General features: G+C 39.8%; 1 protein-coding gene across 3 annotated transcripts in view; it reads left to right on the top strand.

Annotated features, from left to right (window-relative positions):
- The window catches only part of LOC127414222 (solute carrier family 4 member 11-like), a 132024-nt gene that overhangs the window by 67186 nt on the left and 38607 nt on the right, over positions 1-26231 (top strand). For all 3 annotated transcript variants that reach the window (XM_051652092.1, XM_051652090.1, XM_051652091.1), the window contains exons 3-5: positions 11295-11417; positions 23294-23337; positions 24127-24355. In XM_051652092.1, coding sequence (XP_051508052.1) covers positions 11295-11417; positions 23294-23337; positions 24127-24355 — 396 coding nt within the window. The remainder of the gene's footprint in view (positions 1-11294; positions 11418-23293; positions 23338-24126; positions 24356-26231) is intronic.

Genomic DNA, 26231 nt, shown 5'->3' with positions numbered 1-26231 from the left:
TGGGAATGGAGCATGAGTGCTTACTGTTATATACAGAAGTCAGGTGGCTTTCGCGAGGAAATGTGCTCAGCCGCCTTTATGAGCTGCGGGATAAAGTGCGCTTATTTCTGATGGAGCATGGTTCCCAGCTTGCTGACCACCTCATTGATCCGGACTGATTAACAAGGCTAGCGTATTTGTCTTGCATATTTGAAAAACTGAATGGACTTAATATGTCATTGCAACGTGAAAACACAAGCATCTTGTCACTGAATGATAAAATCCATGCATTCACAAGAAAACTCGTGCGCTGGATTGAGCGAGTTGAAATGGGTAGGATTTATATGTTTTCTGAGCTGGACGAATTCATGGAGGAAAATGAACTGAGTGTTAACATAGTGAAGAAGTCTATCACTACCCACCTTCAAGCCCTCCTGGAACATTTTAACAAGTATTTCCCAGACGAAACAGCTCCAGAACAATATGACTGGATAAGATCACCATTCACTGTAACGAGGGCAAATCATCTGACATCCGACCTGGAGGATGCATTGGTTGAACTGTCAAGCGACCGAATATTAAAGACAGCGTTTAATTCCAAGACGCTGGCTGAGTTTTGGATTTCAGTCGAGAGGGAATACCCACAGTTATCCAAGGCTGCTATGGATATACTGATGTCGTTTTCACTACCTACTTGTGCGAAAAGACTTTCTCGGCACTCACGTACCTTAAAAATAAATACAGATCGTGACTGAATGTAGAGGATGATCTCCGAGTGGCGGTCTCCAAAATTAAACCAAGAATGGACTTGCTGTGCTCAAAGAATTGTGCACACCCATCTCTTTAGGTGAGGTTAACAATGAAATGAAAGTAATGACTAAATTACTCTACTTTTAATAATGTTATGGTTGTTAGGCTGTTGTGTTCTGTTGTGTTGTTGTCATTATGCTATTTGGATAGGCCTATTACGTTTGTATACTTTAACCACCTCTGAGGATAATGGCGGGGTGTCGCGAGTCACTGGCACCGTTATTTTGGGGGTCGTGGGCTGAAAAGTTTCAGAACCCCTGTTTTAATGTCTCCAGAGCCCGAGGATTTTGAATTCTTTGACATATTGTTCTCCTAGAATAGTTATGGAACAGAGTGTATAGAATCTCACCGGTTTATGTCATTAATAGTGTTAAAACTAGCAAAGTGCGTAGAGCTCGCCGTTCACACGTCCAAACCTCGCATGGCGTCACCGCTGCCACGTTTACTTGTTTTAAATAATTACTTGAGAACTTCAAACGATATATACTCAAATTAGTTCGTATTTTGTTGTGGTATCAAAATTGAAATTGAGAATCGTCAAATTGCTTTCAAATACCTTACAAGCAAATTGCCATTATAACTGAAATATACCCAAATGAATTGGAATCAAATCAAATCAAGAGCTTGTGAATCAGAATCTAACAGAATCTGGAAATCTGTGTTGATACCTAGAGCAATGTATTGCTGGATTTCTCATCACTACCGAAGAGAGATTAAATTTCTGCCTCAAAATCTGCTACATTAGGCTTCAATGCAGCAGAATGTGAGGCAGAAAATTGACTCTCTTGTGCCTGTAAACACAGTCTGTGTAATCATTTGTCAGTGAAAGTAAAGCTTGTGGCAAGCCTCCTACCATCATGTCATCATGCCATTTCGGAAATCACTGTTTATGTCATCTCTCTCTCTCTCTCTCTCCATTTAATTTAAAGGGGCTCTTGTTTATACATATGTAATTATAAATAAGTATGGGGATATTTTCAATAAATTAGTTAATTTGCTCATGAATAGGCTCTCAGAGAATCAAGCACTTATGAATACGTTCAGCGAGCGAGAAAAAAAAAAGGGGGGAACGCCGTCGTTGGGCAGATGAATATCCTCTTGCTCGCTCACTGCAGGTCCAGGGCTTGTGGAGTCAATGAGCACACATGGATTAACAGCCCCCTTTCCTCTTCAGCTTAACATAGAGAATAATAGAGGGAAGGATTAGTGAATAAATGAATAGATGAGGAGAAAGATATGTAACTGATAGCCACTCACATGCCACGTTCAGCCCGAGAACGGAGAACAATAACGAGCTGCCATGTGTGGATAAATCACTGCTTCAACCACACTCTGACTACACAGTCGCATCTGTGGGGTATTAAGCCCCTTAGAACACTTCGTATTGATTAGAAAAATAAAGAAATTAAGGAAGCCTTTGTCTTTGAATTGAGAAAACTATCTTTCTGTGCTAAACAAATCTATTAATTTAAATTAATGGATTGGATTTATATTAAATGTGTAAATTAGGCTGATTGTGGGTAAGTGAAAGGACAGTGTAGGTTTGTAAAAGGGCATTAACAAATAGGCCTATATATACAAGACAAAAACATACTAAACATGGACTTTTTCAGCACCACAATTTTGTTAACATTTATATATTTGTATCAGGGAAGGTTTTATATTGTTTATGCTGTGATTGGTTACCAGCATATTTAATCACTTATGGCTTTTGTTGAGTTCACTTAAATAGTCTTGCAGTATCAAGTCAAGTTATATTTACAGTGCATTCAGAAAGTATTCAGACCTCTTCATTTTTTCCACAATTTGTTATGTTGCAGCATTATGCTAAAATGCTTTAAATAATTTTTTTCACATCAATCTACACTCCATACCCCATAATGACAAAGCAAAAATCATATTTTGATAACTTTGCAAATTTATAAAAAATAAAAAACTAAAATATCACATTGACATAAGTATTCAGACCCTTTGCTATGACACTTGAAATTTAGCTCAGGTGCATCCCATTTTTCTGGATCATCTTTGAGATGTTTCTACACTTTGATTGGAGTACACCTGTGGCAAATTCAATTGATTGGACATGATTTGGAAAGGCACGCACCTGTCTATATAAGGTCTCACAGCTGAAAAATACATATCAGAGCAAAAACCAAGCCATGAGGTCAAAGGAACTGCCAGCAGAGCTCAGAGAAATGCTTGTGTCGAGGCACAGATCTGAGGAAGGCTACAAAAAAAATCGGCTGCATTGAAGGTTCCCAGGCAGCCTGATCTCACAGTGAAATCAGAAAGAGTAGACCGACTTTTCCTTCATCAAAATCGTATACATTGACCAACATTTTGAAACACTGCCCCCAGTGGCCAAAGCTGTCAGTGTTGTAGGGCATATGGGCACGTGTGAGCTCCATTTATGTCCAGGAGAGGTCGCCAAAAGCTTTTTAAATTTTTTTTCTGATTTCTGACACTTTTATTGATTCAGACACATGAAACAGAAAAGCAAACATATATATATATATATATATATATATATATATATATATATATATATATATATATATATATATATATATATCGAATCAACTTTTAACCCTCATAATTCCCTTTCGCCCCCCAATCCTCAACCCCACCCTGACCCTTAACAAATATCCCTGTCATCCAACTTGAGAATACACACAAAAAATAAAAAAATAAATTATCACACACATTTAAAACTACACATCTCTCTCCACTTCCCCTCCCTGAGAGCCTTCCAAAAATGGCAAATAGCTGCCCCATTTTTTATAAAATAACTCCAAGTTTCCCTGCCTTCTATATGATATTTCTTCAAATGCCGCCACCCTGCCCATCTCTATGCACCACTCCTGAAATGAGGGCACTCTAGTCAACTTCCATCCCCTAAGGATGACTTTCCTGCCGATCATAACACTGGCTAGGACTGGCTTTTTATATATTTATCCCCTATATTAATGACCGTCCCATCACCTAAAATCTAGATTCTGGGGAAAAATGAAATTTGAGTGTCCAATACGTCACACATAAAACTCAACCCTCAACCAAAAATCTTGGATCTTAACACACCACCAAAAAACATGGGTTGTGTTGCCATATTCTGATTGGCATCACCAGCAGGTGGGTGTGTCTTTAAGACCAAGCCTATACAATCTAGAGGGGTCCAATAGAATCGATGTAAAATCTTAAATTGCATAAGGCGCACCCTTGTATCTCTAGATGTAGACTTGACGTTTTTTAGAATCTTAGCCCACACTCCCTCCTCCAATACCAAGTTTAAATCTTTCTCCCATAACCTCTTAAGAGAAGCAGAAGCTCCATCCCCCAGACTCTGAATTAGCAGGGAGTAATGCACTGATGCCTCATGGCCTTTTCCAAAGGCAGTAATCACCACTTCCAGTGTCTCTGCTGCTTTAGGGGGGTGTATGTTACTCCCAAAAATAGTACAAAGCAGGTGGTGCAGCTGTAAATACCTAAAGAATTGAGACCTGGGGATCCCAAAATGTTGAACCATATTTTCAAAGGATCTCAACACTCCACTCTCATACCAATCACTGAGTGTACTAACCTCCCTCACAATCCACTCTGTCCAGCAGAATGGGGACTTATTAATACATAATTTTGTGTTCAACCATATGCTCGAAGCAACATTTAAATACATGTCTGAATTAAACACTCTGGACACTTTTGTCCATACCACGTGCAAATGCGAGATAACGGGGTGTAAGTTAACTTCTCTGGTTAGTTTGATAGAAAGGCTTTGCAATGGCAATATAGGGGCAAGAACTTCCTGTTCAATACAAAATCAGGGAGGGGCTCTCTCAGGTGGAAGTGACCATTGAGCCAAATGTCTGAGACTGAAAGCATAGTAATAAAACAAAATCTTGGGTAGGCCTAGCCCACCTTTGTCAATCGGCCTATGCAATTTACTGAAATGTAATCTGGGATGTTTACCATTCCAAATGAAGGACTTCGCTATGCTATCAAATTGCTTGAAATAAGAGAGGGGGACATCTACAGGGAGAGATTGTAGCAGGTAGATGAATTTTGGAATAGAATTCATTTTAATAACACAAACCTTCCCAATCATAGATAAATGTAATGAAGCACACCTGCCCACATTGCTCGAAAACCTTTTTATTAACTCTAACTAAATCACACAAATTTGCTGGGAATAAAATGTCCAAATACTTAATGCCCTGTTTGGGCCACTGGAAGGCGCCCGGCTGAAAAGCCGTTATTGAGCAGTATGCTGTCAGAGCCAAAGCTTCAGCTTTAGACCAATTAACTCTGTATCCTGAACTTAGAAAAGGAATTAATAATTCTGTGGAGGCAAGGCATAGATCTAGTAGGGTCGGAGATGAATAATAAAATATCATCTGTGTAAAGAAAAAGCTTATGCGCCATACCTCCCGCCACCACCCCTGGAAAATCATCCTCCTTTCTTATTGCGGCTGCTAATTGTTCCAGAGCAAGACAGAACAATAATGGGGAAAGAGGGCAACCCTGCCAGGTGCCCCTATCCAGAGTAAAATAATCTGAAATTAATCCAGTTGTTTGTACCGCTGCTACCGGGTGTCTATAAAGTAACTTAATCCAACCAGTAAAAGTATTCCTGAACCCGTATATTTCCAAAATCTTAAAAAGATAATCCCATTCTGCCATATCAGATGCCTTTTTGGCGTCAAGTGAGACGAGCCAAGCCATGGCCACAGAGGATACTGAGAACCAGTTGGTCTAAATATAGATATTGATTTCAGCCTTTAGCATTTGTTGGAATTCAGGATTTTGCAAAAGGGATACATTTAAAGCTCCAACTATATGATTTTTTTCTCCGTATGTGGCAACACCTCTAAACACACGAGGGCGTGATCTGAGACTAAAATGTTTCCAATTGAGCAATCAACAACAGATGAAATGAGGGACCTAGAAATAAAAAATAAAAAATCTATTCTAGAGTAAATTTTATGGACTGAAGAAAAAAATTTATAGTCCCTACTAGATGGGTTCAAAAGTCTCCATATGTCTGTAAGACCAAGATTTTTACACATCCTGTGAAGCGTCACTGTTGCTCTAGGGGGCTTGTAGACTTTTGCTTTAATATGATCAAGGACTGAGTCCATCAAAAGATTAAAATCTCCTCCCAATATTATATGATGAGGGGTGCTAGCGGCTTGCAACATCCCATCAAGATCTATAAAAAAGCCCTGATCATCAACGTTAGGTGCATAAATATTTGCCAAAATAAGACTTTGTCCTTGAATCTCAGCTAAAACAATAATGACTCTTCCTAATTTATCTTTAATCTGTTTGAGACATTTGAATTGTATTAGTGTAATGACTCCCCTGCTCTTACTTGAGCCAGCACTAAAGAAAAAATGCCCACCTCATATCAATCCAAAATTTTCAGCTTCCTGCAGGGAAAGGTGCATTTCTTAAAGAAACACTATATCATATTTCTTACGCTTAAGAAAAGAAATAACCTTCCTTCTTTTTATGGGGTGCCCCAACCCATTCACATTCCATGTGGAGAGAGACAATCCACTCATATTAACATCTGACATTTTGACATGTAAGAAAAAATATATTGTGTGTCAAAAACAGGATTATAAAGACCACATTCCAACATTAGTGCAACAGTCAAACCCTGAACATTCCCCAGAACCAAACGTATGTGCATTAACCCCGCACACGACAGTGCCAACTGGCGTCCATCCCTCCAAACTCAAACAGTCCATGTACGCCTACGAGAACCTCTGCGACAACTTTGCTGTTGGATTGCTCAAGTCCTTTGATTCTATACAAAGTTTGTGAGACAGAATTACACAGCAAAAGATAATCTATAAAACAAACTAAGCCAATAGGCAGAATAAACACAAAGAACATGTAACTTCATCCATAAAACTGTCCTAAAGGTGTATTATTCTACTAAATAAATTCCAACTGCTAGGCCGAACCAGCACAAAAAGAGCACGAAGATTCTTTAGACAGTCAAACGATGTTCAGTGAGCCGGTCCATTCGGCTGCAACATGAGTACAAGCAAATTACTTACTCCAATGACTTAGCCAGAAATACTCCACAAAATAAACCCAGCCGATAGGCAGAGTAAGCACAAAGATTCATCAACAAAACCATCCCGGAGGTGTGTTTCTCTACAAAATAAACTCCAGCCACTAGGCGGAACCAGCACAAAAAAAAGAGTGTGCAGAATCTTCAAACAGTCAAACAAATGTTCAGTGAGCTGGTCCACTCGACTGCAGTGTGAGTACCACAGACCGACTTACTCACTCCATTGACTTTATGAAGGACATCGCTTGCTGTGGGCATGTGAATGTTTTACGGCCATCCTTAGCATCTATTCTCAATTTGTCATTTTGAATATCAGTGCAAAAGCGACCTTCCGTTGATGCAAAAGTTTCTTGCATTCCTTGAATCGATCACGTTTCTCTCTTGTCGAGTTCGCAAAGTCTGGGAACAAGAAAATGCTGTGGTTCTTCCAAGAAAGCCTTCCTTTACTCTTTGCCGTGCGTAACACAAGATCTTTATCGGATGATCTCAGAAATTTGGCCAGAATTGATTGGGGCCTGCCTCCCTCCGCGGATCGCCAAACCAGAACTCTGTGAGCTCGCTCGAGTTCCAGCTTATGGCCTGCTATGTCGAGCAGATTCGGAAAGAGCCCATCTAGGAATTTCATCATATCCTGTCCTTCTTCGCCCTCAGGAATTCCGACGATACAGACGTTATTCCGCCGACTACGGTTTTCCATGTCCTCCAGCTTCTCCCAGACATGCTACAAATCCACTTTGTTTGAAGGCAGATTAGCAGATAATTCCCTCTCTGATGACTCCAGATAATCCATTTCTCTACATCCCGCACTCTTGTATCAGTGAATTCAGTGAATTTTGCCTCCATGGCAGTGATTGATCGATGTATCACAGCAAGATCCTCCAAGTCAGCAATGACCTTCATCAGCATTGCCGACATGTTCTGCATCTCTCGCCGCATTTACCGCATCTCTCTGACCAAATCGACTCCTGGGCCCACAGCCTGCTCAGGGGTATCAGCTTGAGCACGTAAGTGTCTTTTAATGTCTCTAGAGCTCAAGGATTTTGAATTCTTTGACACATTTTTCTCCTAGAACAGTTGTGGAACAGAGTGTACCAAATCTCACCGGTTTATATCATTAAAAGTGTTAAAACTAGCAAAGTGCGCAGAGCTCGCCGTTCACACGTCCGATCCTCGCATGGTGTCACGTCATGTCGAAAAGCATATATTTATAGATTCTATAGCCAAACCCAAACCTTACCTTAACCATTAGTGGAGTAAAAAATTAATGTTAGAGGGAAAAGTGAAACCTCCGAATCATGCTTATCATTGATTATTCAAACATGGTTACTGCATGGCTTTGAACCCTAGACTCCCACGCAGCTGATGCAGTGTGCTTCCAATCACGCCAGGTGGAAAGGTGAACACTTTGAAACCACTGCAAACATGTCTGATAAGATTGCTACATGTCAGCGTGTCGGAATACAGTCACCGATCCTAGGGTTCCGAAACTATCAGAAACATCATGCTGACTTAACATGTGATCATGTTGTCCCAAGAGCACACTGGCCTCCATAATTCTTAAATGGTAGAAGTTTGGAACATCTAGGACTCTTCCTAGAGCTGGCCGCCCAGCAAAACTGAGCAATCAGGGGAGAAGGGCCTTGGTAAAGAGGTGACCAAGAACCCGATGGCCACTCTGGTTGAGCTTCAGAGATCATGTGTAGATAGGGGAGAAACTTGCAGAAGGACAACATACTGCAGCACTCCACCGATCTGGGCTTTATGGCAGAGTGGCCAGATGGAAGCCTCTCCTCAGTGCAGGACACAAAAAAGCACATATAGGACTCTCAGACTGTGAGAAACAAGATTCTCTGGCCTGATGAAATGAAGATGGAACAGTTTGTCCTCATTTCTAAGCGTCATGTCTGGAGGAAACCAGGCACCGCTCATCACCTGTGCAATACCATCCCAACGGTGAAGCGTGGTGGTAGTATCATGCTGTGGGGGTGTTTTTCAGTGGCAGGGACTGGGGGAATGTTCAGAGTTGAAGGAAAGCTGAAAGCAGCATAATACAGAGATATCCTTAATGAAAACCTGGTCCAGAGTGCTTAGGACCTCAGACTGGGCAGAAGGTTCACCTTCCAACAGAACAGTGACCCTAAGCACACAGCCAAGACATTGCAAGAGTGGCTTAGGGACAACTCTGTGAATGTCCTTGAGTGGCCCAGCCAAAGCCTGGACTTGAACCCAAGCGAACATCTCAGGAGAGACCTGAAAATGACGGTGGACTGCCATTGAGAGGATGTGCAGAGAAGAATGGCAGAAAATCCCCAAATCCAGGTGTGCAAAGCTTGTCGCATCATACCCCAAAAGACTTGAGGCTGTAATCGCTGCCAAAGGTGCTTCAACTAAGTACTGGGTTAAGGGTCTGAATACTTATATCGATGTGATATTTAAGTTTTTGTCTTTTTAATAAATTTGCAAAGTTATCAAAAATCTGGTTTTGCATTGTCATTGTGGGATATGGATAGATGTGAAAAATGTTTTTTAAAAGCATTTTAGCATAAGGCTGCAGCATAACAAAATGTGAAAAAAATAAAGGGGTCTGATTACTTTCTGAATACACTGTATATACCACTTTTCAAAGCTGACTGAGGCAAGGAAAATAACTACAAACATACTGTAAGACATTTTGGTAGAAGAGGAGAAAAACAAATATTACAAATACAAATACTTCACAATTATACAGTATATTATTACAGTTGATTACTTATTTTTTAACCACTCTGCTATAGTTTTGGCAAGTTGTTCAGGACATCTACTTTGTGCATGACACAAGTATTTTTTCCAACAATTTTTTACAGAGAGATTTCACTTTTAATTGACCATATCATAATTCCAGTGGGTCAGAAGTTTACATACACTAAGTTAACTGCCTTTAAGATGCTTGGAAAATTCCAGAAAATTATGTCAAGCCTTTAGACAATTAGCCAATTAGCTTCTGATAGGAGGTGTACTGAATTGGAGGTGTACCTATGGATGTATTTTAAGGCCTACCTTCAAACTCAGTGCCTCTTTGCTTGACATCATGGGAAAATCAAAAGAAATCAGCCAAGAAATCAGAAAAAAAATTCTGGACCTCCACAAGTCTGGTTCATCCTTGGGAGCAATTTCCAAATGCCTGAAGGTACCACGTTCATCTGTACACACAATAGCACCCAAGTATAAACCCCATGGGACCACGCAGCCATCATACCATTCAGGAAGGAGACACATTCGGTCTCCTAGAGATGAACGTAGTTTGATGCGAGAAGAGCAAATCAATCCCAGAACAACAGCAAAGGATCTTGTGAAGATGCTGGAGGAAACAGGTTGACAGGTATCTGTATCCACAGTAAAATGAGTCCTATATCGACATAACCTGAAAGGCTGCTCAGCAAGGAGGAAGTCACTGCTCCAAAACCACCATAAAAAAGCCAGACCTTACTTTTTGGAGAAATGTCCTCTGGTCTGATGAAAAAAAAATCGAACTGTTTGGCCATAATGACCATCATTATGTTTGGAGGATAAAGGGTGAGGCTTGCAAGCTGAAGAACACCATCCCAACCATGAAGCATGGGGGTGGCAGCATCATGTTGTGGGGGTGCTTTGCTGCAGGAGGGACTGGTGCACTTCACAAAATAGATCTCATCATGAGGAAGGAAAATTATGTGGATATATTGAAGCAACATCTCAAGCCATCAGCCAGGAAGTTAAAGCTCGGTTGCAATTGGGTCTTCCAAATGGACAATGACCCCAAGTATATCTCCAAAGTTGTGGCAAAATGGCTTAAGGACAACAAAGTCAAGGTATTGGAGTGGCCATCACAAAGCCCTGACCTCAATCCGATAGAAAATTTGTGGGCAGAACTGAAAAAGCGTGTACGAGCAAGGAGGCCTACAAACCTGACTCAGTTATACCAGTTCTGTCTGGAGGAACTGGCATTCCAGCAACTTATTGTGTATGTACACTTCTGACCCACTGGGAATGTGACGAAAGAAATAAAAGTTGAAATAATCATTCTCTCTAATATTATTCTGACATTTCACATTCATAAAATCAAGTAGTGATCCTAACTTACCTAAGACAGGGAATGTTTTCTACGATTAAATGTCAGGAATTGTGAAAAACTGAATTTAAATGTATTTGGCTAAGGTGTAGGTAAACTTCTGACTTCAACTGTATATAATTATATAATAAATGTGTAATTATATAATATGAAAAATTAACTAAACTAGAAACGGCATGTATAAAATTTATTTAACAATTCTAATTTTTTTTTATTTTTTATGAGATATAGCATAGCATGTCACACTGCAGAACACTGATGTCAGCTACTTGTATACAGTATATCATGTATTTATTGAAAAGTGTTTGAGACTGTTTATGTGTTTGTGTCTCCTCTTAGAGCAGAGGGAGCGAGAGGAACAGGAGGAGGGGAGCGAGGAGCGAGAGGAGGGCCAGGACTCTCCCATCCCATCAGGAGATGACATTCATCTCTACGGCAACCAGACACACCATGGAGGGACAGGTCAGTGAAAGTGTGTGTTGTGAGAGTAAGTTAAGTGTGGGATGGCAGTTAGACCCAGAGCTGTTGATTAGCTCTGGAGATGCTCAGGTTAGCAGGTCAGTTGTTGCCAAGGCAACAGTCTCAGGTGTGCTGTGATTATGTCGTGGCACCCACCCCCTCCCCCACCACCACCAAACCCACACATGGTGACAGGTCACCTGTTGTCACTCAAAAATACACAAAGTCCTCCTCTTCTTTTTCTGTCTTCAGTCTCTGCCAGAAAATGTTATCCAAGGTGACGATTAAAAAAAAAAGTGTGCAAACCTTCAACATCTCCATTTTAATTTACTCTGCAATATGAAATGCATTCAAAAAGGCAAATGTGCCTGAATTTCTTTTGAAACCACTGAGAAACATTCTCTAAAATCTGCATGGAGGTTAAGGTAGTAGTGTTAATGGCTTTTGGTAGAGGGGACATATGAAGAACAGTATTTATACATCTTAATGGTTGTAAGAAGGAATGTTATTGTTTAATTGACGATCAATTATTTGTAGTTAATAATTTTATCGATTAAGCTTATCGATTGTCGGTTAATTAATTTCAGCACAAATGTGTTCAGTTATCATGCCAGCAGATCATGAAAAGACTGTCTATACAGTCATCCACGGCTAGAGGGCGCACTGCTGCTTCCGCACTGCATGACATGTCACGTCCTGTCCAAAACACAATTACGCACTGTAACATTCCTTGCTTGTAAAGATGAAGCGGGAACAATAAATTAGCATTACGATTACTGCATACATCATGATAGTGTGTTAAAGTACAACATGACAACTAACATTGTTGATCTGTTAGTCTCCTTGTATTATCCACACCGACAACCACGTCAGTTCTTGCCCGGGAAAGCATGATGTAGTACATTTACGTGAAATCTCACCGCACCAGTGTAGAGGTATGTTATTAACTGTATTCACACAACGTGTTATTATTTTACTTAATTTCAAATAAAAAAGGTGTGAAAAACCCACAATCTTCAACATGAAGTTTAAAGAACTCAAATATGTATCTTATATAAAAGTTACTATTAAAAGTAAAACATTACAATAAATTAAATATTTTACAAATTCATATTAAACATAGTCTGAATGTATTAAAATACTCTAAACTGCAGTCAGGCTTCATAAGCAACCAGTTGGCCCGGTTGCTAGGGTGGGTAGAGTCACGGGTTAACCTCCTCGTGGTCACCATAATGTGGTTCTCGCTCTCGGTGGGGCGCGTGATGAGTTGTGTGTGAAGCCTCCACATGGGCTAGGTCTCCACGGTAACGCGCTCAACGAGCCACATGATAAGATGCACGGATTGACAGTCTCAGACGTGGAGGCAACTGAGATTCGTCCTCCGCCACCCGGATAGAGGCGAGTCATTATGCCACCACGAGGACTTAGTCCAAATTGGGGAGAAAAGGGGAGAACCCCCCCCCCCCACAAAAAAAAACAACAAAAAAACTCTGAACTGAAAATATATTAAGAGAGGGATGCATGCTAATATCGTCCCGAATCGGCTGATAAAGGCTTAAAAATTAATTATCGGCATTGGCCCGAAAAGAAAAATTTTGCTGATATGCCTTGCCAATAAGATGACGTGTTGATTATGCACCGGTGACAACTCAAATGTTTGTAAGGAGTGCTAGTGTTAAGATCATGTCAGCGGTATGGACTTACTTTACAGTAAGCGAGACTGATAGCAAAGTTGCTATTTGCAATAACTGCAAAGCATCATTAATGCAAGGAAGAGCCAATCCATAATCCTTCAACACCACAAATTTAACAATGCATCTTAAGAATCGCCATATCAATCATTATGACCTATTTAAGTAAAAACAGCACCAGCGAAAACTCGTCAGGAGCATCTTCTGCAGTCATTTGAAAAGGCAAAAAATTCAAATAAATCAGCAGCGACTACCCAAAGGTGAAAGCTCTCAACAAAAAAATAATTGAAATGATTGCTCTTGATAATCAACCCTTTAGCGTGGTGGAAGATGTTGGCTTTCGCAGATTGATTTACTAATTAGAGCCACGGTATGCTATGTCTAGCCATCGCTACTTTTCAAATGTGGCCTTACCTGAACTGTATAGTGTCATCAATGTCCACATAGAGAAGCTCCTCGCTGATGTCACTTCTGTGAGCTTTACAGCGGATATCTGGACATCAAGTGTAAACCCTATCAGTATGCTGAGCCTCACTGTCCAGTGGATTGATGAGTATTTCATCCCTAAAAAGGTGATTCTACACTCGCAAGAGTGCCCAGGCTCTCACACAGCAGCAACAATTGTGCTCATGTTTGAAGGGATTATTGAGAAGTGGAAAATCCCCAAAGAGAAGGTGCATATAGTACGAGACAATGCACGCAACATGACAAAAGCAGCGGAGGGGTTTGGTGTTCCAAGAGTACCATGCATGGCACACACGCTGCAGTTGGCCGTGCATGAAGGTGTTCTATTGCAACACAGCATTGCGGATGTTGTGGCCTAAGGAAGAAGAATGGTGGGGCATTTCAGGCATTCGCAACTTGCATGCAGTCGCCTACAAGGGATACAGAAGGAGCTCGGGATGCCAATAAAATGACTTCAACAAGATGTTGTAACTAAGTGGAATTCGACGTTTTACATGATGCTAAGATTGGCTGAGCAGAAGAGGGCACTAGGTGCATATGCCGCTGAATTTGAACTTCATGCATCTTTGATGGCAAATCAGTGGGGAATTCTTGAAAATATGATCACACACTACTTGTCCCCTTTGAGCAGCTGACCAGAGAAATCTGTTCTGCAGCAGCCTCTGCAGCTGATGTGATTCCCGCTGTTATGGCACTGACACAGCTGCTTGGCAAGTGCAGTGACACAGACAGAGGCATGCAGACAGCCAAAAGTACCCTACTGGAAGCAGTCAGTGATCGTTTCAATGGTGTGCAAAGCGAACCACTTTATTTAGTTGCAACCATGCTCGATGCCCAATACAAAGACCGGTATTTTGATGAGGATAAGAAGAGGAGTGCTTGCGAGCTGCTGCTTAAAGTCGTGGATGAAATGATGGTCAGTGATGATCAGCGCAGAGATGCCAGCACAGAGGATCCACCAGTGAAAAAGACCCAAACAGGATCACTGCTGGACATGTATGAAGTTATTTTGGAGGAGCAAATCAACACCGAAACCTTATCACAGTCAGTGAATGTGTACATTTGTACATTTTAAGTTGAATTGGGAGATTTTTCTGTCTTCATCTGCAAAAAATAGGTTATTACAATAAGAGTACAGTTGAAGTCAGAAATTTACACCTCAGCCAAATACATTTAAACTCAGTTTTTCACAATTCCTGACATTTAATCGTAGAAAATTTTCCCTGTCTTAGGTCAGTTAGGATCACTATTTTAAGAATGTGAAATGTCAGAATAATAGTAGAGAGAATGATTTCTTTCAGCTTTTATTCCTTTCATCACATTCCCAGTGGGTCAGAAGTTTACATACACTTTATTAGTATTTGGTAACATTGCCTTTAAATTGTTTAACTTGGGTCAAACGTTTTGGGTAGCCTTGCACAAGCTTCTCACAATAAGTTGCTGGAATTTTGGCCCACACTTCCAGACAGAACTGGTGTAACTGAGTCAGGTTTGTAGGCCTCCTTGCTCGCACATGTTTTGTTCAGTTTCGCCCACAAATTTTCTATCAGATTGAGGTCAGGGCTTTGTGATGGCCACTCCAATACCTTGACTTTGTTGTCCTTGCCATTTTACCACAACTTAGGAGGTATGCTTGGGGTCATTGTCCATTTGGAAGACCCATTTGCGACCAAGCTTTAACTTCCTGGCTGATGTCTTGAGATGTTCAATATATCCATATAAATTTCCTTCCTCATGAAGACATCTATTTTGTGAAGTGCACCAGTCCCTCCTGCAGCACAGCACCCCCACAACATGATGCTGCCACCCCCATGCATCACAGTTGGGATGGTGTTCTTCAGCTTGCAAGCCTCAAACTTTTTCCTCCAAACATAACGATGGTCATTATGGCCAAACAGTTCCATTTTTTTTCATCAGACCAGAGGACATTTGTCCAAAAAGCAAGGTTTTTGTTCCCATGTGCACTTGCAAACTGTAGTCTGGCTTTTTTATGGCGGTTTTAGAGTAGTGGCTTCCTCCTTGCAGAGCAGCCTTTCAGGTTCAATATAGGACTCGTTTTACTGTAGATATAGATACTTGTCTACCTGTTTCCTCCAGCATCTTCACAAGGCATGCTGTTGTTCTGGGATTGATTTGCTCTTTTCACACCAAACTACGTTCATCTCTAGGAGACAGAATGTGTCTCCTTCCTGAACGGTATGATGCTGCGTGGTCCCATGGGGTTTATATTTGCATACTGTTGTTTGTACAGATGAACGTGGTGCCTTAAGGTGTTTGGAAATTACTCCCAAGGATCATCCAGACTTGTGGAGGTCCACAGTTTTTTTTTTCTGAGGTCTTGGCTGATTTATTTTGTTTTTCCCATGATGTCAAGTAAAGAGGCACTGAGTTTGAAGGTAGGCCTTAAAATACATCTACAGGTACACCTCCAATTCAGTACACCTCCTATCATAAGCTAATTGGCTAATTGTCTAAAGGCTTGACATCATTTTCTGGAAATTTCCAAGCAGCTTAAAGGCACAGTTAACTTAGTGTATGTAAACTTCTGACCCACTGGAATTGTGATATAATCAATTAAAAGTGAAACAGTCTGTCTGTAAACAATTGTTGGAAAAATTACTCGTGTCATAAACAAAGCAGATGTCCTAAACGACTTGCCAAAACTATAGTTTGCTAATATTAAATCTGTGGAGTTGTTAAAAAATAAGTTTTAAGTGTATGTAAACTTCTGACTTCAACTGTAAATGGTTAATTCTGCTACAGGAGAGGCTTGATGTTCTTTTCAAAGAAAGTAAAAAACAAAATCGGCATATCGGATATCGGCAAAAATCCAATATCGTGCATCCCTAATTAAGAGGAAAATACCAGTATTTGCATTTGGTAAGTGTATTTATTAAAATTATATTTAAACATTAGGCTCACATGCACATACTTTGGTGGCTGTTTCATGTTTTCACGTTTCCTTCTACAGTAAGACATTTTTCTCCTTTGCAATGTTACCGTTTTCAAGTTTGCAATAGAATGGTTGGTCAGCCAAAAATCTAACTTTGTATAAATAACGCTTTGATCGAAAAATACTTTTTTTTGAGTTTCAAGCTGTTCACTACTTATAGTTTATTATTGTCATTGTTAATGATTAATTGACTTTCATTATTCATTTTAATGATTGTCAATTAAGAATTTTTTATTTAATTTGCGACCCTATTTGTGAGGCCTCTACAGTGATTAAGGAATTCAAAAATGGTGTTTCCAACTCTGATTCCACTCTGATTAATGATTCTGGTTAATTCTGCTAATGATTAATATAATTTTGATTAATAAATAGACAGTGTTTTTGAATCTGAACCATTCTTGTTGCATTCACTACCCTCAAACGTCTGTTGTTAAAGGAATAGTTCACCCAAAAATGAAAATTTTCTCATCATTTACTCACCTTAATGCCATCCCAGATGTGTAGGACTTTCTGTCTTCTGCTGATCACAAACAAGGTTTTTAGAAGAATATTTCTGCTCTGTTGGTCCTCACGATGCAAGTGAATGGAGTGAAGTGTAATTCATACATCTCCAGTGGTTAAATCTCTATTTTCGGAAGTGATATGATAGGTGTGGGTGAGAAACAGATCCATATTTGTCTTTTTTTACTATCAATCTTTATTTTCACTTTCATATTCTTCTTTTATTTTTGGCGATGCACATTCTATGTGTGTGTCTCCATCTACTGGGCAGGGAGGAGAATTAAAAGGAATAAAGGACTTGAATATTTATCTATTTCTCACCCACACCTATCATATCGCTTCTGAAGAAATAGATTTAACCACTGGAGTCTTATGGATTACTTTTATTCTGTGTTTTTTGGGGGCTTCAAAATGTTGGTGCCCATTCACTTGCATTGCATGGAACTTCAGAGCTGAACTATGCCTTCAAGTTATGAAATAATTTTAAATTTCAACAGAACATGGTAACAAATGAAAAACAGCTTGATATGCAATGCCTACTAGCTATAACAGGTTGGAGTATCAGAGATGCGCAAGGCTTGTGCCGGTGAAATATCCTCCTCAAAATGTCCATACTCAGTATCCCGCCATTGCGGCCCTCCTTCATTTGGTCCCTCAGGAGTAACAGAAGGAGAATAGTGGAAGGGAAAAGGATTGACTTCCACTTTCAACTTATTACATATTATTATAAATGTCACTGTTAAATAGTGGAAGAACTATGGTAAACATAAGGGCAAGTTAAATGTGAATAAAGGACTTTAAAGTCTGGATCTTTAAGAATTATGAACAAATTATGGATAAAGTTTTTCTCATGTGTATTATATGTTCTGTTCAAATTATTTTTAATACTAAGAAACAAACTGGCCTGGTTTGACATCAGATGTTCCTAAATATTACTTAAATCATTAAGAGCCTGATGAAAGGAAAACAGTGTCTGTGATGTCAGAATATTAAAACTTAAGTTAGGTTAGTTTGATTTCCCACAGCACCTTGAAGTAAAAAACAAAAAAACAAAACTGTAGATTTCAGAAGATTCCAGATGCTTAGATGAACAAAAATAACCCATAAATCCAATGTAAACATTATATTAATTATATAGTAACATATATTGTAACATTCATATTTTAAACCCTTGAACACAATGTATAACATACAATCATTTATGTTTTTAATAAATACTTTTTCATAAAATTCAGGAAAATCATTAATTTCCAGTAAACCCTAACTATGAGCACATTAACATTTAACAGCCCACATGTCATGGAGCATGTCGTTGACAAGTGTCTGGAAGGCGGCTAGGGCGTTGGTAAGCTCGAAGGGCATAACCAAGTATTCAAAGTGCCCCGTGGGCATGTTAAACGCTGTCTTCCACTCTTCCACCCTCCTGATCCTCACAAAATGGTATGTGTTTCGGAGGTCCAATTTCGTGAAGACGGTTGCCCCCTGCAGCAATTCAAAGGCTGAGGACATCAATGGTAGCGGATACCTATTTTTGACCATGATGTCATTCAGCCCACGATAATCAATGCAGGGGCGTAGGGAACCATCCTTCTTCCCCACAAAGAAGAACCCTGCACTAGCGGGGACAAAGACGTACGGATGAGGCCAGCTGCCAGAGACTCACTAATGTATTCCTCCATCTCCTCCCGCTCAGGGGTTGATAGAGAGAAGAGCCGTCTGCATGGCGGAGAAGTGCCAGGATGGAGATCAATCGCACAGTCATACGCGCGGTATGGAGGAAGAAATGCAGCCTGGGACTTGCTAAAGACCACCCTCAGGTCGTGATATACTGCCGGAACCTCAGAAAGGTCAATCGTTCCCTCCTGACACACAGAGACAGAAGACAGGAAACTGTGCCGACCCCAAGCAGTGGGAAGAGCAGTAAGAACTCCACTCAGACACAAAATTGCCAGCCCAGTCTATACGGGGGTTGTGCTTCACCAGCCACGGGTGTCCCAAAACCACAGGAGTGGCCGGGGTCTGAAGCAGGTAAAACACAACCCCCTCCTCATGATTGCCTGAAATTCTCAGACTCACCGGGGACGTGGCTCCAGAGATCCAGCCGAGCGAAGACCCACCAAGTGCGCAAATCTGGATGGGCGGGTCCACAGGAACCCCGTCTTGTTGCTAGATCTGTATCAGTAAAATTCCCTTCTACGCCAGAGTCGATAAGGATGGAGACCTGGTGACGAACCTCCCTCCAGAGGATGATGGCAGGCAGTAGAGTGCGGAGCTTCAGGGACTGATTAGAATGAGTGCCGCTCACCAACAGTCCCCTGGTTCCTGGTGAGCGGCTGGCTTTTATGGTGCAGCCAGCCAGTGTGTGCCCCTCACCGCCACAGTAAGCGCATAAGCTCAGCCTCCGCTGGCGTTCCTTTTCCTTGCAGGGCAGTGACGTGCTGCCCAACTGCATAGGTTCGGGCTCGCTGGCAAGGGAAGGTGGAGAAGGCAGTTCTGGGAGTGGCTTCACCTGTGGTAGTCGCAGGCATCGGCGGTGAGAAAGACAATGATCCACCCTGATGGCCAGACTGACAAGGTCGTCGAAGCTAGCAGTAGTTTTGCCACGGTATACGATGTTACCGGTTTACAAGGGAAAACACTGGAGTGAAATTTTATACCGCGTAAAAAGGGGAAACATTATGAATGTAACTTCCAATATTAATATAATAGCCTAACGATTAGAATAGCCTTAAATAAAGAAATGATAAATGAACCTAAATAACGCATTGAAAGCCAGATGTTCTTAACCAACGTATTACATTACACAGGCAGCAAAGTATGCACACTAACAGAAGACGTTTAATTGCAGGTAGCGAATAGAGTGTGCATGGTGGGTAACAGTAAGATGTCTCAGATTTGGAATGACACAAGAAATGCTGTTAGACACAGATATGCGCTTGAAGAAACACATTATATTTTTAAGAACAGATGACAGAAATGCTGTATATGTGCATGTCTGATGCGCTGTTTGTTCGGAGGCATGCAGTTGTGGAACACACGTATGTAAAGGGCTCTCACTCTTTCTTTGTTTCAGTCTTCTGAAATTTTTTTGCAAGAATAATATAGTCTATGAGAATGCTGCAAATGACTTCAAACCGTCTCAGCTCAGGAGGTGCTTTGAGTTCAGTTCACTTTATTTCCACAGAGCAGTTCGTTGTGAGCGCAAGTCTGCAGGGTCACTTTATATATAGCCTATACCTCTATTATTAAAACAAAATAATAGAAAAACAAGTTCACCTCGAACTGTGATTTATATTTCAGTGATTATTATCATCCTTATAATTATGTTTCCATTTATAATTGTTTATAGATCTTAATTTGTATTAGTAATTTTCCTTTCACCCACATCAACTGTCTGATCATTATTTTCAGCAGTTTTTTCCCATTCTGTGCAAATCATTGCAATAATGGGTGCAAGCCCATCTTTTATGTTGTTTGTGGGCATGTTATTACAAATAAACTCTCCCGTTGCTACAGTATATGTGCGAGTTTGTGAATGAATTTTGTGATTGTAGTTTCAGTCTAGATGAATGGTCGTGTAGTTGATAGGCCCAGTCTGTGATCAGTCATGAAGTGTTCACACCAACATGACAGCAAACATAAGACTGCAAGTCGTGTTGTGTGCATTTGGCTTTAAAGATACACCTCCGTGCCTGTATCGTTCATTACAATCTAAGCAAAAATATGGGGTCGATTATGATATATACTGTGTCACGATATACACATTTTCATGGTAAGGGTTTTAAATAATTCTCAAAAAACAATGAAAATTATATCCAAAGCAATGGTAATCCTGTCATGTCCATTGCAATGAAACACCTTTATCAATAAATAACTAATTATTAAAAATAATATTTTATCTACTCAACATTATATTTCAATCCAAGCAAAAATTAGCTTTCTTTTAAGTTGAAAATAAGCATTTGGTTTGATTCTGAAGCAAACGCCTTCATCAGAAATTCATTTTGGATTTAGGATTCCATTGGATATTGAAAATCTTTTTGACCACTACATGTATACTATACACTGTACATAAATGCACAGTTGACACAAATGTTATTTAATAATTCTTGAGGTAATTTACTCAGTGCGATCACTTCTCTCTCTGAGTTTGTGGCAGAACAGTCAGCGGGAAAGCTTTACAGTGTCAGCAGCAGTAACTAAGGTGAGCGGGGCTTACAGCGGTGGGTCAGTTCCACACCACGGAGGACGCAGATTTTTCTTAACAATCTCTTCCTCATTTTCTCTTGAAATGTAAAATGATTAGAAGCAGATATTGCATTAACTGAAAACTTTTTTATTCCAGATCTTTAAAACACTGAAGGACAATTCCAAAATGATGTTTGTCATTTTGACAGATTGAAAAAAAAAAAACACAGAAAGAAAACCATTTAGGAGGTGTGAAATAAAATCAGTGCATAATGTTTCAATTTAAACATCTTTATGTGTCCTCTCTCTCTGCACACTCTCATCCAGGACCATGAGAAATAGGCAACTTTTAATGCAAAAATAATGTTATTGTAACCAATGACGGATAACATATAACACTATAATTCTATAATAAAAGTAGTAATATAATGACAATTTCTGAATGGTATCCACGATAGAAACTATACTCAAAGATTTTTACCGGTTGACAGATTTTTACTGGTAAATCCGTACAGCATATCGATTTAATCGGTATATACTCCACACCTAACCTGTGTTGTTTACCGAGAATTTGTCGACTAATCGGAAGGTGACTAATAATAATAATAATAGCCAAACAACAGTTAGTAGTAAAACAATACATAAAAGAAAATGTGCATAATATTTGCTTGTTACTGTATTATTGTAGTTATTATTTTGAAGCAACACTTAATGAGATTTTGATGTGACTTGGTTTTAATAAATAGTATGGTAGTATAAACGTAGTGTTAGATGACTGGAAAAACTGTGTAAACATAAAATGGAACATGAATTTACATTAGGATAAAAAACACTGAAGCAGAGAGGGGGCTTTGCATCTTCATTTCAGAAGTAGACCACACACTGGCGTGAGGATATGTCTTGAGGATTACCAGCCCCCGGCAAATCATTGATGCTGGTTTGATTGGATGTGGTTTTGATAACTGGTTAATTGCTGAATTCCCTTTGGATTAGGGATTGTATCAGTGTAATAGAGTTCAGTTAATGCTGGCTTTTATCTCATGTTAATAAAGTGGTTTTGAGATTCATACACAACTCGCTGAGCTTAAATTAATGTAGATGGTTGGATGTTTTCAATATCATTTGACCTCACATAGCGTTAAACGTATATTGTGTGTTCAACTAAATCGTCTGCAAATTTAAATGACAAAGAGAGATGGAAGGTGACAGAAAGACATAGGGATGGAAGAGCAGAGAATAAAAGCATTGGTTTCAAATGGCAGCTAAGCCATTAAAAGGTTTGAGAGGTTATGTAACATTATTAATTGAACACATAGTCTTACCTCTCATTAAAACCCAAAGTTGTGCTTTTAAAGTGCAGCTTTTATTCTCAATTTTCCTCATTTAATCCCAAACGCATCCAAGGGGCTATTTAATCTTGGAGCTAAGGCAGTGCAGGAGTCAGCGGCAGGTTGTGGTAATCCTGCCTGAATATCTTTTTCCAGGGGCAGGACTTCTTGCGGGGCACATGCACAGGACTGAGGGATGTCTATTTGATAAAGGCTGTCCGCTTTATATAATCTCTATATGGAGAAGGACTTAGTATGCAGCCATCACATTAGGGTTTCAAGCTGAACTCAGTGAAACCTGAGGACAATGCAAAACATGAATTACACAAATAAAGGACAAACAGGGACACAGCAACACATATGAACACATGTGCTGCTTCTGCCCCTCAGAGTTTGAATGCTGTTTGCATTCAGTGGAGTATGTTGTGCTGTGTTTGGCATTTAGTAATAAGCACTGGTGTTGTGGGGGTGATATTTTGTTTTGTATTTGGCACTGAACTCGTTTCATTGCAGATATTTAAGAAAAAAGTGTTATATTGTTGAGAAGGTGACAGTAGGGGCTCTCTGATGCAGATGGCTTTGATATTCATTGTTGCAGTTTTTTTCCCTCAAACACTTTCACGATATCAGAACGCTCTAACAGAAACTATGTGTTCTCTTCTTAAAAACTCTAAAAGGTGGTTTATGATGCTTGTTGTTTTGGCACACAGTTGAATACACTCCCTCAGGCCTCTTTGTCTCTCTCTCCTACAGAATCCGATGTCCATGGCTGTGTTCTGCTTAACACGTCTCGAAGGGTGAGACATTTTCATTACATCCACATGCCAAACAGATATTTTAAAAACAGATATTAGAAAAAAGATAGGTCTCTGCAATCTGATTACAAGAGGCAAGTTTTGAAATGGCCAATACAGTATATGCACACCTGTGACCGCACATCAATTGTATTCTGTATTGATTCATCAAGTCCTCATATGTACAATGCCAAATTCACTAACAGTCAAAGTTTGGACACACTTGACTGAATTTGTGTTTGTCATGATCTTAAAAAAAAAACTTTTTTATCTAAAGGCTGAAGCTTAAGTGTTTTAAATGTTTTTAGACTAATATATTGTAAATTGAGCCAATTTTGTCATTGTAATATTAATTATTATTATTTATTGTTTTTTTTTTAATGGATGCATTGGACCGTATAATGAATGAAAAACATTTATTTATTTTGATTTTTGATTTGCTTAACATTTTTTGGTCACTACTTAATTCCCATACCTTTATTTATGTTATTTAACAGTTTTGAGAATTGTATTATTACTTTAAATAAGTTGATGTGTCCAAAAGGGAAAGTTCACCCTAAAATGAAAATTCTGTCACCGTTAACTCACCCTCATATTGTTCCAAGCCTGTATGACTTTCTGACTTCTGTGGAACACGTAAGGAAATATGTAGAATGTGAGTTACCAACTTTTGGTGCTTCATTGCATTTTTTTTCCATACATAGGAAGTTAATGGTGACTGAGACTGTCATTCTGCCTTTAACCTCGGTAAAATGACTGTAATGACTTATGTACTTGTATTGGTTCTCTCAGTATGTAAAGCTAATGAACTTTGAGGAAGAGGTGCGTGCTCATAGAGATCTGGACGGGTTTCTGGAGAGGGCCAGTATTCTGCTGCATGAGGATGAGGCATCTCTGGACGATGTGTTGAAGACAATGCTCCGCCACGTCTCGCAGGACCCGCACACCGCCGAGCCCTCCTGCAACTTCGAGGAAATCATGAGCTCCCTATTCACAGACGCCGGGTCACAGGAGGTCAATGGTGAGCGTGCGTGTTACTCTTTGTGTGTGTGTGCATGGGGTTTTTCTTTAAGAATACCTACGAAAGGTTGCTCAATACCTCAGAGAGATGGTGTTACTGACACCTCAAAGTATATAAACCCAGTGGTTTGAAGCCAGTCTAATGTTATTTTAATTTATAATGCTTTAGAAATTATAATACAAATTTTACATTAAAATGGTATGAAAAATGAGTAGCAGAGGAACAGGGTAGAGACAGACAGACAGAGAGAGAGAGAGAGAGAGTGTGTTATTGTATCGTATTTAAAAATCTATATAGAAATAACTTTACAATGCTTTGGAAATACTGTACTACAACTGTGATGCCAATAAAGCTGAATTGAATTGAATTGAACTGAATTGAGAGAGAGTGAGATAAATAGATAGAGAGAAAGGGAGAGAAATTGTAGCACTTAAAGTGAATTAAGCAAACTGAAAAAAAAAAATAGCATCAAAACTGTAATTTAAACAATGAGGGAGCTATTCAGAAGTGTTTTAACAATAATAAAGTTGATTTCCATCCCTGTCGACACCGCTGCTTTGAAACTCATGTAGGATGTGTCAGAGAGAGGACTTGCTCTCTAACTGACCCCATAAAAGCAAGTCAGGTGATAATAACACTCTTCTGTCCAGTCATCCACATTAGAGTCACTGGAATTGTTGAACCTTCCCAGAGGACACAGAAGAGCTCAGGCACTCTCAGTAGCACTAACTCTTTTCTTCTCAGGAAGATTGACCTGCACACCCTCAGCATATTGACGCCACCACACCACCTGAGATACAGATTAGTGGCAGCTATTTCAATGTATGCAGTTTTTTATTAAAACAGTTGTTGAAACAGTTGTTTTTTTGGCAAGATGATCAGGTAGAAGTGTCTCATTTAACACATTTTTGAAATCTTAGTATTTACTGTCAATATTGAAGTTAAGCACCTCATTAGGGCTTTCTGCCAAAAACACTCAAAAGGTGAGACACTGACACACAGAGAGACAGAGTGTGAATGAGGTGAATAAAACCTCTTGCTGAAATACACTGGTTGTCCTATTATAGAGAATGGGATGCCTTTTTCTCAGTATTTAGCCTGTAAGCTGGGCATAAAATTAACTTTTTCCCAGACAACAGACAATGACGGGTCAGTTGAGAATATATACTGGCCATATACACTCACTGAGCACTTTTTTAGGAACACAATACTAATACTGGGTCAGTTGAGAATATATACTGGCCATATACACTCACTGAGCATTTTTTTAGGAACACTATACTAATACTGGTAGGTCCTCCCTTTGCTCTCAAAACAGCCTTAATTCTTCATGGCATGGATTCCACAAGATGTTGGAAACATTCCTTTGATATTCTGGTCCAAGTTGACACGATTGGATCACGCAGTTTCTGCAGATTTGTCAGCTGCACATTCATGCTGCGAATCTCCTATTCTACCACATCACAAAGGTGTTCTATTGGATTCAGATCCGGTGACTGGGAGGGCCACTAAAGTACAGTGAATTCATTGTCATGTTCATGAAACCAGTTTGAGATGACATTTGCATTGTGACATGGTGCATTATTATGGTGGAAGTAGCCATTAGAAGATGGGTAAATTGTGGCAATGAAGCTACAATACTCAAATAGGCTGTGGCATTCAGGCAATGATTGATTGTATTAACAGGCCCAAAGTGTGTCAAGAAAACATTCACCATTACACCACCGCCACCAGCCTGGACTGTTGACACAAGGCAGGTGGGGTCCATGGATTCATGCTGTTGGTGCCAAATTCTGACCCTACTATCTGTGTGCCTCAGCAGAAAACAAGATTCATCAGACCAGGCTACGTTCTTTCAGTCTTCAACTGTCCAGTT

The sequence above is a fragment of the Myxocyprinus asiaticus genome, chromosome 23, assembly GCF_019703515.2.
Source record: "Myxocyprinus asiaticus isolate MX2 ecotype Aquarium Trade chromosome 23, UBuf_Myxa_2, whole genome shotgun sequence".
Taxonomy (NCBI): domain Eukaryota; kingdom Metazoa; phylum Chordata; class Actinopteri; order Cypriniformes; family Catostomidae; genus Myxocyprinus; species Myxocyprinus asiaticus.
The sequence above is the reverse complement of the archived record's forward strand: the minus strand, read 5'-3'. Positions and strand labels throughout refer to the sequence as shown.